This window comes from Anoplopoma fimbria, chromosome 7, assembly GCF_027596085.1.
Source record: "Anoplopoma fimbria isolate UVic2021 breed Golden Eagle Sablefish chromosome 7, Afim_UVic_2022, whole genome shotgun sequence".
In the NCBI taxonomy this organism is placed as follows: Eukaryota; Metazoa; Chordata; class Actinopteri; order Perciformes; family Anoplopomatidae; genus Anoplopoma; species Anoplopoma fimbria.
This window is the reverse complement of record NC_072455.1, coordinates 676,420-693,152: the sequence shown is the minus strand read 5'-3', so window position 1 is coordinate 693,152 and position 16,733 is coordinate 676,420. Positions and strand designations below refer to the sequence as shown.

Genomic DNA, 16,733 nt, shown 5'->3' with positions numbered 1-16,733 from the left:
ATGGAATACTCCTCTGTTTCCATGGCGATGAGTTTGACGGGCGGCTGGTGGATCTAGGCCACGAAACCAAGGGCGACAGATTATCAGCTGGCAGGTGAGTAAGGAGATTATACGACTTTCAAAATGTTCATATGTGTGAGAGGACGACTCTATGTGATGCTTTTATTTTGTAGAAAGTGTTTTTACTAATAACCGTTATTTAGGTTAGTAGACGGAGAACTAAACGCTGATCAATGGGTCAACTAAATGAGACAAACAGTTAAATAAGAAGAGAAGAAATCAGCAGTAATGGGGGAAAGCAACTGGAAGATTGGCATCAAAATGTGTCTAGATTTAAATAAAGGGCTGGTTGATAATTCAATATTGTCATTTATCGTCTTTCAGTGGAATCTCTAAGTGATTAAATCACATATTGAGATATCCTGACACACATTTTTCAACTACATATAGCAAGTATTTAATTCATACAAAATACACAAAAACAGGCTTTACCATGTGGTTATTTCATATAGACTATATATTTATTGAAATACCGGGAAACGAAACCAACAAAACAACTACAAAGAGACTATAACGATCTACAAAACTACTACAAAGAGATGCAGAACAACTTAAAGAAACACAAAACACAAAACATCTACAAAGAGACACATGACACAAAACCCCCAAGAATACTTTAAAGAGACTGAATGACCATAAAGAGACACAAACAGACACAAATCAATACAAAGAGACACAAATCAACTACAAACAGATACAAATCAACTACAAAGAGACAGAAAGCAACTACAAACAGATACAAAGTAACTACAATGAGACACAAAGCAGCTGCAAAGAGAAATAAATCAGAAACAAACTAACTACAAAGAGACACATAACACATAACAACTACAAATAAAGATATACAAAACTACCACAAACCGACGCAAAACGACTATGAAAAAGAAATGTGTTTTTAATTTCTCAAGTATTTAATTCACACAAAATACACTAAAACCGGTTGTTTCATATTGACCATATATTTATTGAATTACCACGAAAACATGCTACATCGCTACATACATATACCATTATGAGGTATAAAATGATCTTTATCAGGTTTGATCATTTTTTCCATATTGCCAAACCCTACGGACAACTTCCTGTTTCACAATAAAAGCAGCCTAGAAAAGCTGGAATTAACTTTAGCAAATGTCTTCAATCAATATTTACAGTTTAATAATGAAACTTATTCAACATGTCATGTGTCATGTGACACTGTGGGGAAGTTTGATCGTTGGGAAGTCTTATAATCTCTCTCAACAGGAAGTCAGAGGAAAGAATACCCCCATGGCCAAAGTGACTCCAACGGTCCCGTCCCCCATCTACAGGTTGACTCCGCCCACCATCGTTCTACAGGACATGGAGGAGGAGCCAGGTGACAGGTGAGTGGTTTTAATGACTCATAATGAGCGTCAAGAGTCTGGGACATCAGAGTGGTTCTATGGGTCATTGAAGAGGTTCTTTGAGAGGTGTGTGAGGTGGTTCTGTAAGTTCTACAGGTCCCTTGAAGGATATAAGGCTCCTTAAGAAAGACATAAGGGTCCTTGAAGATGTTCAAAGTGGTCTTTAAAAGGTTTTCGTGGTTCACAAAGGGGGGCTGGGGATTCTGGGGATGCTTAAAAGGATCCAGTTGTCCTTAAAGAAGTTGTATGGGTCCTTGAAGAGGTCATTTATGAGGTTTCAGGGTTCCTTGAGGAGGTTTAAGGGACTGTGAGACAGTTCTGTTAATTATAGGGCTTCTTTGAAGGATCTAAAGCTCCTTAAGGATGTAATACAGGTCATTGACGATGTTCTAAGGGGGCTTCAAAGGGTTTAAGGGGTCTAGAAGGAGGTTTTGTGGATTTTAGGGATCGTTCTGAGGAATTTAGGGGCCCCTTTAAAATATTGAGGGATTCTAATAGACAGTCTTGAAGGGGTCCTTGAGGAGGTTCTGTTGTCCTTCACTAAGTTCTAGTGGTCCTTGAGAAGCTCCAGGACTTATTGAGACACATCTCCTAACTAACAGTTGACTCGTCATGTCGTCTGATTCTCTTGTTTCAGAACCAATCAGAGAGCCGGACCTGGAGTTCTGTTTAACGTCAACAACAGCAACAACAATGAAGAAGAGTAAGACACACAAACATTATCATTATCATTTCTCTTTATGTAAACATACATATTGTTTGTGTGATGCGTTTCCTGTTGTCTTCCAGGGAGGAGAAGAAGAAAAAGAAGAAAGAGAAGAAAGAGAGAAAAGAGAAGAAGGAGTAAGTTATTAAACCATCACCGAAAAACTAAAACACAAAATGTTTTAATGGAGATTTTGAAATCAACTGTTTTAGTTTATATCTATTTTGCTACACTTAACACTTTAATAACATACTTGTTTTAACAAACTCTTATTTAAATTCCTTGCATGTGTAACGTTCTTGGCAATAAACTGATTTATTATCTGATCTGTTCTTTATGTTCATTTCCCTCAAAGGAAGGAGAAGCAGGAGAAAAAGGAGAGGAAGGAGAAGAAACAGAAGGAGAAGGAGGAGAAGGAAAAGGAGAAAGAGAAGGAGAAGGAAAAGGAGAAAGAGAAGAAGGCCAAAGAGGAGGCGTACGTTTGGTTTATTATTATTATATTATTTATTATTATATATATATATATATATATATATATATATATATATATATATATATATATATATATATATATATATTAATCAGAAACAGATGTTAGATGCGTTGTTTCTGTTTACTGTAAACAGTTAGAATGGAGATTAACATGGGCCACCAGAGCCAATCATTCATTCCAGTATAAAATAATAATAATAATTTATTATTGTGTCCAGTCCCAAGGAGATCGAAGTGATTGATCCGGCGGGTAACACCTACTACCACTGGCTGGCTGTCATCACCATCCCCGTCATGTACAACTGGACCCTGATCATAGCCAGGTAACACACACAACATTGAGCACTTTCAGTTTCTGACCCTTACCAAAAACCTGGATCTAAACATAACCGTAGGTTTAATCAGAAATTATGGAAATACAATTAAAGATTCTGGGTCCCAACAATACCAGGTTTGGCCCTAATGTCAGTGGATTTACCAGGTTTTTCGTCCCCACCATGTCAATGAGATACCAGTTTTGGTCCCAACCATGTCTTAGTTCTACTGAATCTGGGTCCCAACATTGTCAGTGGTGTGCCATCTTTAGGTCCTGACAATACCAGGTCCAGGTCCCATCAATTCCAGTGGCTGACCAGGGTAAAGTATTCAGTCCCCTCTTTCTCATCTGGCTTCTAGGTTTCGGTTCCCCATGATGTCTGCGGTGGTTCAAGTGGTTTTCTAGTTTTGGGCCCTGAACACAAGTGTATTTAGTTTAGGTTCTCTAATAACCACTTGGATGTATAATATGTGTTTTTTGTGTTTCAGGGCGTGTTTCGAGGAGCTACAGACCGACTATTTGGGACTATGGTTCTTTGTGGACTTTGTGTGCGACCTCACTTACATCGCAGACATGATCTTCAGAACAAGGACTGGTCCGAACACAAAACACACCAACACACCAACAGATTGTTTGATCTACATACTTAATTAGTGTATGTACTCCATTTACATACATACAAATGCACCACAGGTAAAAACTTGTTTGTATCGTGTTGGGTAGGTTACCTGGAGCAGGGTCTGCTGGTGAAGGACGAGCAGAAGTTGCGTGAGCGCTACAAGAACAGCTTCCAATTCAAGCTGGACCTGGTCTCCATGATTCCCACCGACTTGCTGTTCCTGGTTGTTGGCGTCAAATACCCCGAAATCCGCCTCAACAAGCTGCTCAGGTTCAACAGGTACACGCAAAAAAATAAACTTTGAGTCTGGTTAACAATTTTCAAAATACATGTTACTGTAGGTACTTTAAAGAAAACGTCCTGCATTAAAAAATGTTCTAAGAAAAAACAAATCAACATGTACAGGAAGTATCAAAAGTAAAAGTACTCATTATGCAGATAGGCCCCTCTCAGAATGTAGCCTTAGGAAGTATTTGATACTATTCTTAGTATCATACTTGCTTATCTACTGTTTAGTAGTTTAATCTGTGACGATTAATGATGCATTATATTTTATAAACTGATATGATTTGTTTGCCTAATATGCAAATTAACTATATAGTTGTGAAATAATTAAGCCTTTATTAGTCCCACAATGGGGAAATTACAATTCTCTGCATTTGACCCATCCCGGAGGAGCAGTGGGCTGCCATGAAGCGCCCGGGGAGCAACTTGGGGTTAGGTGTCTTGCTCAGGGACACCTCGGCATGTTGACTCAAGAGGGGTTTGAACCACCAACCTTGTGGTTACGGGACAAGCGCTCTACCTCGTGTGCCACAGCCGCCCAGAAAACAGTTTAATGCAATATTGTCCCCTCAAATGTAGTGGAGTAGAGGTAAAAAGTAGCATAAAAGTACTTCAAAATTGTACATAAGTACTTAAGTGACTCAACAATAGCAACAATGCTGATTGGTTAACTTGCTTGATATTTAAAACCCAACCACAACAATGTGTTTCTTTGTTTCAGGATGCTGGAGTTCTTCCAGAGGACGGAGACCAGGACTAACTACCCCAACGCCCTCCGTATCTCCAACCTCGTCATGTACATCGTCATCATCATCCACTGGAACGCCTGCCTCTACTACTCCGTCTCCAAGGCTATCGGTGGGGCTGCTGGTTTGAATCCTGACTCTAATTCTTTGATCAGTGGATTCTGTATAAAAGCCCTTGTGACGACTCATCTTGTCCTGTTCCCTCCAGGTTTCGGTAGTGACAGGTTCGTGTATCCCGACCCGGCGGATCCAGAGTTTGGTCGTCTGGTGAGGAAGTATGCCTACAGTATGTACTGGTCCACACTGACGCTCACCACCATTGGAGAGACTCCGCCCCCCGTGGAGAACTCCGAGTACTTATTCGTCGTCACTGACTTCCTGGTGAGTGAGGCTTAAGGTGTCAATGGTCTACCATGTTTGGATTGCCCTTGTGTCTTTGGTCTACCAGGCTTGGGTCCCCCCAATGTGTTGTCTACCGAGTTTTCTCCCCAAAATGTCTGTGGTTGAAAAGGTTTGGGTTGCCCGGATGTCAGTGGTCGAACGGGTTGGAGTTGCCCTAATGTCCAGATTTTGGGTCCCTAAAATGTCAGTGATCTACCAGATTTGGGTGCCCACGATGTTAATTGTCTACCAGGTTTGGTTCCACATAATGTCAGTGGTCTTCCAGGTCTTTTGCCCCTAAAATGTTAGTGGTCCACCAAGCTTGCATACCCCTGAGTCAGTAGCCTACCAGGTCTTTTGTCACCATAATGTCCGTGGTCTACCAGGTCTTCCGTCTTTACAATTTCAATAGCCTACCGGTTTAGGTCCCCCCAAAATTAGTGGTATACCAGGTTTGTGTCTCCAAAATGTCACTGGAATCTCAGGTTAGGGTCCCCCTAATGTCAGTAGTCTACCAGGTTCACGTGCCCCCAACAACACAAGTATACCAGGTTTGGTTCAGCACCATGTCAGTGGTCCACCAAGTTTGCGAACCCCTGAGTCAGTAGTCTACCAGGTCTTTTGTCCCCATAATGTCAGTAAGCTACCAGTTTCAGAGAAACCCTATCCCCTTGTAAAGAACTCTGAGTATTTCTTCTTTGTTACCTCTAACTTCCTATATTCTCTTCTATTCTCCTCCAGGTTGGCGTGTTGATCTTTGCCACCATCGTCGGTAATGTCGGTTCCATGATCACCAACATGAACGCTGCCAGAGCCAACTTCCAGGCTCGCATCGACGCCATCAAACAGTACATGACCTTCCGAAAGGTGAGCTAGTTCGTTTGAGTTCGTTGACCGGCTTATTCATGGTCAGCAGTTTGTGTTTGAATATATTTATTTTAATGAATTACTTAAAAGATAAACAAGTAAAATGTGTTTCTATCCAGGTAACGAAGGACCTGGAGAAGCGAGTGATCAAATGGTTCGACTTCCTGTGGACCAATAAGAAAGCAGTGGACGAGAGGGAGGTGTTGAAGTACCTGCCTGACAAACTGAGAGCCGAGATCGCCATCAACGTCCACCTGGACACCCTGAAGAAGGTCTGAACCCCCTTTAGTAGAACTCCTCCTCACAAACCAGCTGAATTAAAAACAACAACAACACCAGGTTTCTTTGTTCTGTGTCGTCCTGCAGGTCCGAATCTTTGCGGACTGCGAGGCTGGTCTGCTGGTGGAGCTGGTGCTGAAGCTGCAGCCTCAGGTCTACAGTCCGGGAGACTACATCTGCAAGAAGGGCGACATCGGCAGAGAGATGTACATCATCAAGGAGGGAAAGCTGGCCGTCGTAGCCGACGACGGGATCAAGCAGTTTGTCGTCCTGAGTGACGGCAGCTACTTTGGCGAGATCAGCATCCTGGCGATTAAAGGTGAGACAACATCGTTCAGGGAAGGAAGAAGTAGTTGAATCCTGATCCTCTATATGACCTCAATCAGTAAACGAGACCATCAGAGAGAAGATTGTTTGTTTCTATATAGTTATTCTTAAAGCTTGTCATCGGTGACCAGTCCACCATGGACAGACCCAGATCTAGCAGAGACCAGTCCACCGTGGACAGACCAGTCCAGAGACCAGTCCACCGTGGACAGACCCAGATCTAGCAGAGACCAGTCCACCGTGGACAGACCCAGATCTAGCAGAGACCAGTCCACCGTGGACAGACCCAGATCCAGCAGAGTGAAAATGAATATTAACAACAAAATGTACTTCAAGTATCAGCAGTAAAAGTACTTGTTCTACAGTAAAATTAGCAGTTTTCTAAAGGGACTGTGGTGCTCGGAAACACTACCACATTTGTCCACAGGGACCGCCAAATTCAATACAACATAAAAGTACTTAGTAACTTTAAGTAAGAGTACTAATACCACCCTGTGATAATAGTAAAATGTAGTTAAGGTATTGATTGATCAGTAAAATGTTGTCCTATTATATCCGATGTTTCTGCTGCATTAATGTGTATGTTGCATGTTTTTAACTTGTTTATTCTACAGCAATGCATCATATTCTATAAGATCATCATATGTTTCTAGCGTTGCCGACCTGTTCGAACCACGTATCTCTAAAGAGAAAACCTGTTTTAAGCTTTGTGACGATTTTTACTGGAGGTCAAAGTTCACCTAAACAAAGAGGTGATCAACGGGTTGTCCTGCAGAGCAAAACGTCTTAATAATGTTGTTTTTTTTAACAGTCCATCTTGTCCTCAAACAGGCAGCAAGGCGGGAAACAGGCGGACGGCCAACATCCGGAGCATCGGGTACTCCGACCTCTTCTGCCTCTCCAAAGACGACCTGATGGAGGCGCTGACGGAGTATCCCGACGCCAAGGCCCTGCTGGAGGAGAAGGGAAAGCAGATCCTGATGAAGGACGGACTGCTGGACCTGGAGGTAAACGCTCAGTTTAGTTACAGAAAATTAAAAACACACACAAAGAGGCTGAAAAGTTAATAATCTGATTTTGTGGTTCCAGCTGGCGGCTCAGGGCCCCGACCCCAAAGAGATCGAGGAGAAGGTGGACCGCATGACGAGCGCGCTGGACACCCTGCAGACGCGTTACGCCCGACTGCTGGCCGAGCACGAAGCCACTCACAGCAAACTGAAACACCGAGTCAACCGGCTGGAGAGGAAGCTGGCACCGCCGCCGAGAGCCGACCCGCCAGGTGAAGCTCCGCCCCCTCCGACACCCGAGACATAGACGACTAGAGAAGAAGAAGAAGCAAAAGAAGAAGAAGTTGGGTTAAAACCAAGAGGAGCAGGAACGGGAAGTCTTTAGAGGAGTTACAAAAAAACGATTCACTTCACGTCACCGGTTCATTTCAGCGTTTCAGTCTTGATTTCCCTCCGAGTTAATTCAAATGTAGAAATAGCTGAAAGTGAAAGTGAACTGACTCCAGATTGACTTCATGTAAAGGGAACTGCTGCGTCAGCGGAGAACGAGAGGACGACCATATAAAAAGAAAATGTTATTTATGTTTCTAGTAAATATTTCACATCTTTGTAATTATAATGTATAATTTATTAAACATTAAAGCACCACAGCTGTTGCTCTGGATAGTTTCTACATCACCAAAACATGAATATACTTCAATCACTTTCAGAAACATTTAAATTCTGTTGAAGTCTGTTAAAATACAAGATACCAAGAAAATGTGTTATATATCAGCTGTTTTTCTGAGTAACAACACACGATTTTATCCCAGACTATAATCCAGAGAGTCTCCAGAGATCAACTGTAGAAGAAGCTTCACCTCATAGATCAGCTGCTTTAAAACGAGTAGAGGTCAAAGGTCAGCAGAAGTGATTGTCCAGCCAATCGTATCCCTGCTTTGTGTAAGAAGTCGTTAACGTTACTTAGCCAAAAAAGTGAACTGAATTAATCTTGGAATTACTGCGCTGAAATAAAGATGTTTTATAAGGAAAAACAGAACTGCCTCTTTTATTTTGAAAAACACTTTATCTGGGTAGAAATGAAAAAGGTCAAAAAGGCCTCTTACTAAGTAATGCACATTTTGACTTGTTCTTTCCATTTCATGCCACTTAATATTTCTAATTTACTACATCCCTGAAGAATCATTGTACTTTTACGGCACTACTTTTATTTGATAACTTTAGTTACTTTGCAGGTTCATATCATTGATATAAAATATAATAAAAGAATAAAATTGGCCTTTAATATTAGGATTAAATAAGAATAGATAAGGGGGAAATCATAAGCTAGCAGTATATAAAGTAATTAATATAAGCTCCACCTTTCCCAGCTTCTTTATTTTCTTTTATTTTAATATTACAAGTTTTTAATTTAAATGTCTACTTTATTACCTTTATTTAATTAATTAAATAATAAGTGATGCTTTATTACCTTTAATTAATTTTGATGCATCTTTTTTTTTTTTATTTTAATATTACAAGTTTTTAATTTAAATGTCTACTTTATTACCTTTAATTAAATAATAAGTGATGCATATTTTTTATTTTTCTTCATTTTAATATTACAAGTTTTTAATTTAAATGTCTACTTTATTACCTTTATTTAATTAATTAAATAATAAGTGATGCATATTTTTTATTTTATTTTATTTTAATATTACAAGTTTTTAATCTAAATGTCTACTTTACTACCTTTATTTAATTAATTAAATAATAAGTGATGCATATGTTTTATTTAACCAAACACCAGGCTTAATTGTAATGAATTAAAACACAAGTATTATTAATAATATTGATTTGAATGAAACGTCCAGCTGCTGCCGTTGACACGTCGCGCTGTCCGTGTGTTCCTCTGCGTGATGGGATTTGTAGTTCTATACTTAAAAAAACAAACAGAAAACGAGTCCCCTGGATCCGCTTCTAGAACTACAAGTACCAGGATGCACCGCGGCGCTCGGCGCATGACAACAGGCGTCCGCGTCCAGTGTGGCCGCCGCTTCTCTCTCTGAGGTGGGTTCAGCTCCTTTAAATCTCTTTCTCCTGTTTTACTTTCATCATAAACGTTCACTGACGGGAGCGCGGGGCCATATTCACGTTGTCATAACGGCTGCTCACCGGATGTGACGTCGGTTCCCGCCTGTTTGAGGCCGTAGTGGCAGCAGCCGGGTAGCTAGCAGGGAGCTAACAGGCTAACGCGCAGCAGGCTGGTGACGTCACCGGCTGCTCTGCACCAGACTCCATTCACAAATCTGCTGCTTTAAGGCTGCAGCTGTACTGCTGCTGTGCACCAGTGAACAGAGCTTATACTGGTGCACACATGTCCTACCACCTACTACACCAGACTCCATCCACAAATATATAAATATATATATTTATATTTATATTTATATTTATATATGTACTGCTGCTGTGCACCAGTGAACAGAGCTTATACTGGTGCACACATGTCCTACCACCTACTACACCAGACTCCATCCACAAATATATAAATATATATATATATATTTATTATATTTATATATTTACTGCTGCTGCTGTACAGTAGTTGGGTTGTAACATGCACTGGTCTCATTCCTGCACACAGACTTACTTATTTAATGCTGCTGTTATTCATAAGTTAACAGAATTTCTCCCGGGTTGTAACATGTCCTAGTCACCTGTCTGCACGCCAGACTTCAGTCAAAAATCTACTAATTTAATGCTTCTGTGCTACAAAAGTTAACAGAATGTCTCCTGGGTTGTAACATGCACTGGTCTCATTTACTGCACACCAGATCCCAGTCAAAAAATTACTTATTTATTGCTTCTGTTATTCATAAGTTAACAGAACATTTCCTGGTTGAAACATGTCCTAGTCACCTTCTTGCACACCAGACTTTAGTCAAAAATCCACTAATTTAATGCTTCTGTGTTACAGGAGTTAAAAGATCTCCTCCTGGGAAACTATGTGCCTTGGTCTTCTACCTGCACACCAGACTCCATTCAAAAATCTACTAATTTAATGCTTCTGTTATTCATAAGTTAACAGAATTTCTCCCGGGTTGTAACATGTCCTAGTCACCTGTCTGCACGCCAGACTTCAGTCAAAAGAAAATAGTTTTGTCATCTTCTCCTGGGTTGTAACATGCACTGGTCTCATTCCTGCACACAGACTCTGCACAAATCTGCTAATTTACTGCTGCTGTGCTACAATAGTTGAGAAACTCTTGGTGGATATATGTCCCTGTCTCCTGTCTTCACACCAGACTCCAGTTGAAAGTCTAGTATTTAACTGCTGCTGTGCAACAGTAATTAACAGTAATTAACAGTAATTAACAGTAATTAACTGGTCTCATTTACTGCCGCTGTGCTACAGTTCTAAACAGTCACACTGTCCTTACCTCACCTGTCTCTCCGTCTCGTTCTCCACCTGTAGAGTTTGTCGGAGGCGGTTGCCATGGAGCCGGCCTGGCGACAACAGGGCAGGGGGCGTGGCCGGAGTCAGGAGGGTCCGGGTGAAAGGTCACGACCCCCGCAGAAGGAGAGAGAGAGGCCGGGGGCTCCCGCTGCAGGAGTGTGGGGGGGAGGACGAGGAGGGAAGACGAAGACGGTCACGACACCTGAACCCCAACATGGTGAATATTCATAAACAAATACTTATTAATATTAATATATATCATGTTTCTGTTTGATTCTACTCTCCTCTCTTCATGTGACGGACAGGTGTGTCGGTCCAATCGAAGTTCGAGGAGATCAGGAAGTCCAACCAGGCTGCTGCTCAGCGATTGGTGGAGAGCCGCCTAAGCTCCTCCTCCTCTGATGAGGACGACGACGATGATGATGAAGATGACGTAGATGTCAAAGTTGACCAGAAGGATGGAAAGAGAGGGAAGATCCTGGCGTCGACCTTCACCACCTACACCGACCAGACAGGTGAGCCGAGTGTTACCGTGGCGACGACAGGAAACCTCAGTTTATTGGTCTCTTTGTTTTGACTCTTCAGTTTGTGTTCAGTTACAAGAAACCAGACGAGACAGGCTAGCAGTTTCCACCCGTTTCCAGTCTTTATGCTAAGCTAAGCTAAGCAGCTGTAGTTTAATTTACAGGAGACACATGAGAATCAATCTGACTCTCATCTCACTCTACCTGTCTGTCTATCTGTCTCTCTCTCCCTCTACCTGTCTGTCTATCTGTCTCTCTGTCTCTCTCTCCCTCTACCTGTCTGTCTATCTGTCTCTCTCTCCCTCTACCTGTCTGTCTATCTCTCTCTCCCTCTACCTGTCTGTCTATCTGTCTCTCTCCCTCTACCTGTCTGTCTGTCTGTCTCTCTCCCTCTACCTGTCTGTCTATCTGTCTCTCTCTCCCTCTACCTGTCTGTCTATCTGTCTCTCTCTCTCCCTCTACCTGTCTGTCTATCTGTCTCTCTCCCTCTACCTGTCTGTCTGTCTCTGTGTCTCTCTCTATTTGTATCTCTCCCTCTACCTGTCTATCTCTTTACCTGTCCCTCTGTCTCTACCTGTCTCTCTCTCTCTCTCTCTACCTCTCTCCCTCGCTACCTGTCTGTCTCTACCTGTCCCCCTCTACCTCTCTCTCCCCCTCTACCCTACCTCTCTCTCTCTCTCTCTCTCTCTCCCCCTCTACCTGTCTGTCTCTACCTGTCTGTCTCTCTCAGGTGGTGATGCTACAGGTCTGCTCAGAACCGGTCAGTATGTCAGTGATCTGTTTCAGTCTGGAGCTCTCACCTGTCTGATCTGCATCGGCTCCGTCAAGAGGACTCAGGCGGTGAGACGACAACAACAAACAAACAAACAAACAAACAAACAAACAAACAAAACACACACACACGAGTCTCAGCTGCTGTTGCTATGGAGACTAAAGTGAATTAGTCTGTCCATTACAGACCTGCAGAGAGAGAACTGATTATTATATAATATATATATATATATATATATATATATATCTAATGATTGATCCGTCTGTGAATTAGATTTCTCATGATGTCATCTGATACCCCCCCTCCTCCTCCTCCAGGTGTGGAGCTGCTCCAGCTGTTTCTCTCTCTTCCACCTCCCCTGTATTCAGAAGTGGGCCAGAGACTCGGCCTTCCTCGTCTCCTCCATCACCGACGAAGACTTCGGTCAGAAGCAGCATCCATGGCCCTGGTGAGGAGAAAACACTTCTTCTTCTTCTTCTTCTTCTTCTTCTTCTTCTTCTACTTCTTCTTCTACTTCTTCTTCTACTTCTTCTTCTTCTACTTCTTCCTCTTCTTCTTCTACTTCTTCTTCTACTTCTTCTTCTTCTACTTCTTCTTCTTCTTCTTCTTCTTCTTCTTCTTCTTCTACTTCTTCTTCTTCTACTTCTTCTTCTTCTCTTCTTCTACTTCTTCTTCTACTTCTTCTTCTTCTACTCCCTCTTCTTCTTCTTCTACTTCTTCTTCTTCTCTTCTTCTTCTTCTACTTCTTCTTCTTCTACTCCCTCTTCTTCTTCTACTCCCTCTTCTTCTTCTTCTTCTCCTCCTCCTTCTTCCTTCCTCTGAGAGGACCAGAGAGGAGACCGGGCGGTGGTGCTCATGCAGCCCGCTGACAGCAGCCTGATCTCGGCTAGGCTCCTCCAGATGTGCCGCTGGCCCCTCTTCTTCTTCTTCTACTACTCCCTCTTCTTCTTCTTCTTCTTCTTCTTCTTCTACTCCTCTTCTTCTTCTTTCTTCTACTCCCTCTTCTCTTCTTCCTCCTTCTCCTCCTTCTTCTTCTTCTCCGGTCCTCCTCCTCCTCCTCTTCTTCTTTTTATCTAGTTTCTTGTGTGAATAATAATCCGATTCTTCTCTGATCTCTGATTTTCTCTCCTCAGTCCAAAGTGTCGAGCAGAGTATCCACCCAGTGCCACACCCAACAGGTAGGCCTTACTACACCTTTTAATATATCATAATTGTTATTATTATTATTTATTTTTATTATTATTTATTTTATGTTCATAATTATTATTTTGTTATTATTATTATTAATCCGTGCCATTATTTATTTATTTTTACATTATTATTTATGACCATTATTAATGTTATTGTATTATTATTATTATATGTATCATAATTATCATTGTTCATATTAATACAATTATTATAATAATAACTCTTATGAATATTATCACTGATATTGGATGTTTTCACAGTTTTAATCCCAGTTCTTGAGATAGATTAACAGTTAACAGGAGAATATACTGACAAAGCAAACGGACCAATGAACAATAAAAACACAAATAAACACATCGTCCAGATGTTTGCAGCTGTGTGAGAGCTGAAGACGTCTTCATGTCCAGTTAAACACCGAGCAGTTTAAACTGAAGTCTCTATGCAGAAGAGTGTCAGTGCTGCAGCCGTCCAGCAGGGGGCTCCACACTCCACCTCATCTCCACTGAAGAGTCTCTGCAGGAATGATGATCAGTTTCTTTAAACACATAAAAGAAACACAGATGGGTTCTTTCAAAAAAGAGTCTTTTCAGGGAAACAAGCTTATTTTTTTATATATTTATAATGTTTTTATTTATTTATATATATATTAATATATTAACATTTCCTTTAAATGTAACCATATATATGTATACAAATAAATACATTTATTTATGTATATACATATTTTTATTTTTAAAATTGTTATTTATTTATTTATATATATATATATTTATATTTATTTATATATTTTTATAAAAAATAAAAAAATCAGCACCTTCTATTATTATTCAATTAATATTGAAATTATTGTCTGACATGAAACTAGTCAGTTGGTTAGACAAACAAAAAGCAGTTTTGAAGACGTCACTTTGGGTTTCAGGAACTTCTGATTGTTGTATTGATTATTATTTATCAGTCGAGGGATTGATGGCGAGATCAATCAGCTGATTAACTGATAGTGTTTTTGTTTGTTTGTTTGTTTTAGCTGCTTTAATACGGCCTCAGTGTGAGTCATCAGTACACCTTATTTTGTGTGTGTGTGTGTGTGTGTGTGTGTGTGTGTGTGTGTGTGTGTGTGCGTGTGTGGTGTTCAGGTACATGTGTTACTGCGGGAAGCTGCAGGATCCTCCAGCTGATCCCTGGTTGGCTCCTCACTCCTGCGGCTCCGTCTGTCAGAAGGAGCTCAAACCCAGCTGTGGACACACCTGTCTGCTGCTCTGTCACCCGGGTAACCACACACACACACACACACACACACACACACACACACACACACACACACACACACACACACAGATGTTCTCCCTGTTACTGCCTCGTTAGAGTCATTCAGAGTTCTTATAATTAATCACAGGAGAATAAAAGACTCTCCAGATATTTAAACCCACGTTTGATAAATTTAGTATTTTAACTCTCACATCTCACTCTGTTTCCATGGAGATAAAATACTTTTATATATTATATAGTACATTATATATGAATTGTAAAGAAAAACAAGTTGTGAAATGGCTTGAGGTTCAGACTGTTAAGGGCATTAAGAAGGTGCCTTATTGCAGCGTTTAAGGTCAAAGGTCAAATTCTGTTGTCCTCAGTGTGGTCAAGATGTGACAGGTAGATAGAGTAAAGTCTAAGCTTTACAACGATGTTTAACTTCATGATATTACTCTGATTCTAATCAGCTATAAAATGTATAAATGTTGTAGTGATGGAGGATCAAAGGAGTGAAGTTAGCGTAGCGACAATGCTAACCTGTCCAGGTGTTGATGTCCCCCTTTATCTCTGCGTCTTCAGGTCCGTGTCCTCCGTGTCCAAAGATGGTGTCTGTTTCCTGTTTGTGTGGCAAAGCTAAGCCCCTCCCCCGTCGCTGTAGCAACAAGGTACACCTTTAAAAAAAAAAAACACAGTTAGTCTTCTGCTGCCTGATGGGAAACGGACCAATCAGAGGAGATGATTGACAGGTGTGTGTGTGTGTGTGTGTGTGTGTGTGTGTGTGTGTGTGTGTGTGTGTGTGTGTGTGTGTGTGTGTGTGTGTGTGTGTGTGTGTGTGTGTGTGTGTGTGTGTGTGTGTGTGTGTGTGTGTGTGTGTTGTCTCTCCAGGCCTGGTCCTGTCAGAAGCCATGCAGCAAGTTGTTACCCTGCAGACAGCACACCTGTACACAACCCTGTCACACAGGTACACACACCTTAACACACACACTCCTAAACATAGTATCAAGTCCAACATGGCCGCCTCTAACTCCTCTGTCTCTCTGTCTGTCTGTCTCTGTCCCTGTCTCTCTCCCTGTCTCTCTATGTCTCTCTCTCTTTGTCTCTATGTCTCTCCCTCTCTCTGTATGTCTCTCTGTCTCTCTCTCTCTCTCTCTCTCTCTCTCTGTCTCTGTCTCTCTCTCCCTGTCTGTCTCTCTCTCTCTCTGTCTGTCTCTCTCTCTGTCTGTCTCTCTCTCTCTCCCTGTCTGTCTCTCTGTCTCTGTCTCTCTCCCTGTCTCTCTCCCTGTCTGTCTCTCTGTCTGTCTCTCTGTCTGTCTCTCCCTGTCTGTCTCTCCCTGTCTGTCTCTCCCTGTCTGTCTGTCTGTCTGTCTCCCTGTCTGTCTGTCCCTGTCTGTCTCTCTCCCTGTCTGTCTCTCAGAGTGTAGTCCTTGTCCTAGAGTCAGTATTCAGAGATGTGTTTGTGGAAGAGAACAAGCAGAGAGAAACTGTGCCAGCCCTCAGTGGAACTGTCAGCAGGTACAAGTACAACGATACTCCTACACTTACAGTATGTCGTACTTTACTCTGGTACTGTGTTACACAATTCAGTCTGACCTTCCTCCTCCTCCTCCTCCTCCTCCTCCTCCTCCTCCTCCTCCTTCTCCTCTCTCAGGTGTGTGGTTCTCTCCTCTCCTGTGGGAATCACACCTGTGAGGTTTTGTGTCATGATGGAGTTTGTCCTCCGTGTCCTCGCTCCGTCAGCAGATCCTGTCCCTGTGGCAAAACCAGTGAGACACACACACACACACACACACACACACACACACACACACACACACACACACACACACACACACACACACACACACAACTAATAGTAATTTGTTTAAAGTGACTTAATATAAATACATTTTAATCAGACTTTAAGTTATTATTATTTTTAATAATAATAATACTAATTAAAAATATTATTACTAATTTAATTATTATTATTAAGATTATATTATAATTATTATTTTAATTATCTTTTTATATTTTACATAAATAAAGAAAACATGATAAATCAGTCAGACACTGTAATTAATCAAACTTATCTGTATCATCTTTACAGTGT

At 41.4% G+C, this 16,733-nt stretch overlaps 2 protein-coding genes across 2 annotated transcripts in view; both read left to right on the top strand.

Annotated features, from left to right (window-relative positions):
- Window positions 1-1,329: 1,329 nt before the first annotated feature.
- Window positions 1,330-7,916, top strand: cnga1b (cyclic nucleotide gated channel subunit alpha 1b). Its single transcript, XM_054601922.1, is given in 15 exon segments — window positions 1,330-1,424; window positions 2,083-2,148; window positions 2,235-2,288; window positions 2,507-2,626; window positions 2,862-2,966; window positions 3,448-3,554; window positions 3,683-3,857; window positions 4,585-4,721; window positions 4,818-4,990; window positions 5,732-5,857; window positions 5,977-6,129; window positions 6,224-6,455; window positions 7,295-7,470; window positions 7,553-7,722; window positions 7,778-7,916. Coding segments are annotated over 15 exon segments (2,028 nt in total).
- A 1,534-nt stretch (window positions 7,917-9,450) lies between these two features.
- nfxl1 (nuclear transcription factor, X-box binding-like 1) overlaps window positions 9,451-16,733 on the top strand; it is a 20,836-nt gene continuing 13,553 nt past the window's right edge. The window contains exons 1-11 of the mRNA XM_054601269.1: window positions 9,451-9,519; window positions 10,925-11,123; window positions 11,212-11,421; window positions 12,161-12,270; window positions 12,520-12,650; window positions 13,336-13,380; window positions 14,527-14,660; window positions 15,224-15,309; window positions 15,530-15,605; window positions 16,059-16,156; window positions 16,293-16,407. Coding sequence (XP_054457244.1) covers window positions 10,946-11,123; window positions 11,212-11,421; window positions 12,161-12,270; window positions 12,520-12,650; window positions 13,336-13,380; window positions 14,527-14,660; window positions 15,224-15,309; window positions 15,530-15,605; window positions 16,059-16,156; window positions 16,293-16,407 — 1,183 coding nt within the window. The 5' untranslated portion in view covers window positions 9,451-9,519; window positions 10,925-10,945. The remainder of the gene's footprint in view (window positions 9,520-10,924; window positions 11,124-11,211; window positions 11,422-12,160; window positions 12,271-12,519; window positions 12,651-13,335; window positions 13,381-14,526; window positions 14,661-15,223; window positions 15,310-15,529; window positions 15,606-16,058; window positions 16,157-16,292; window positions 16,408-16,733) is intronic.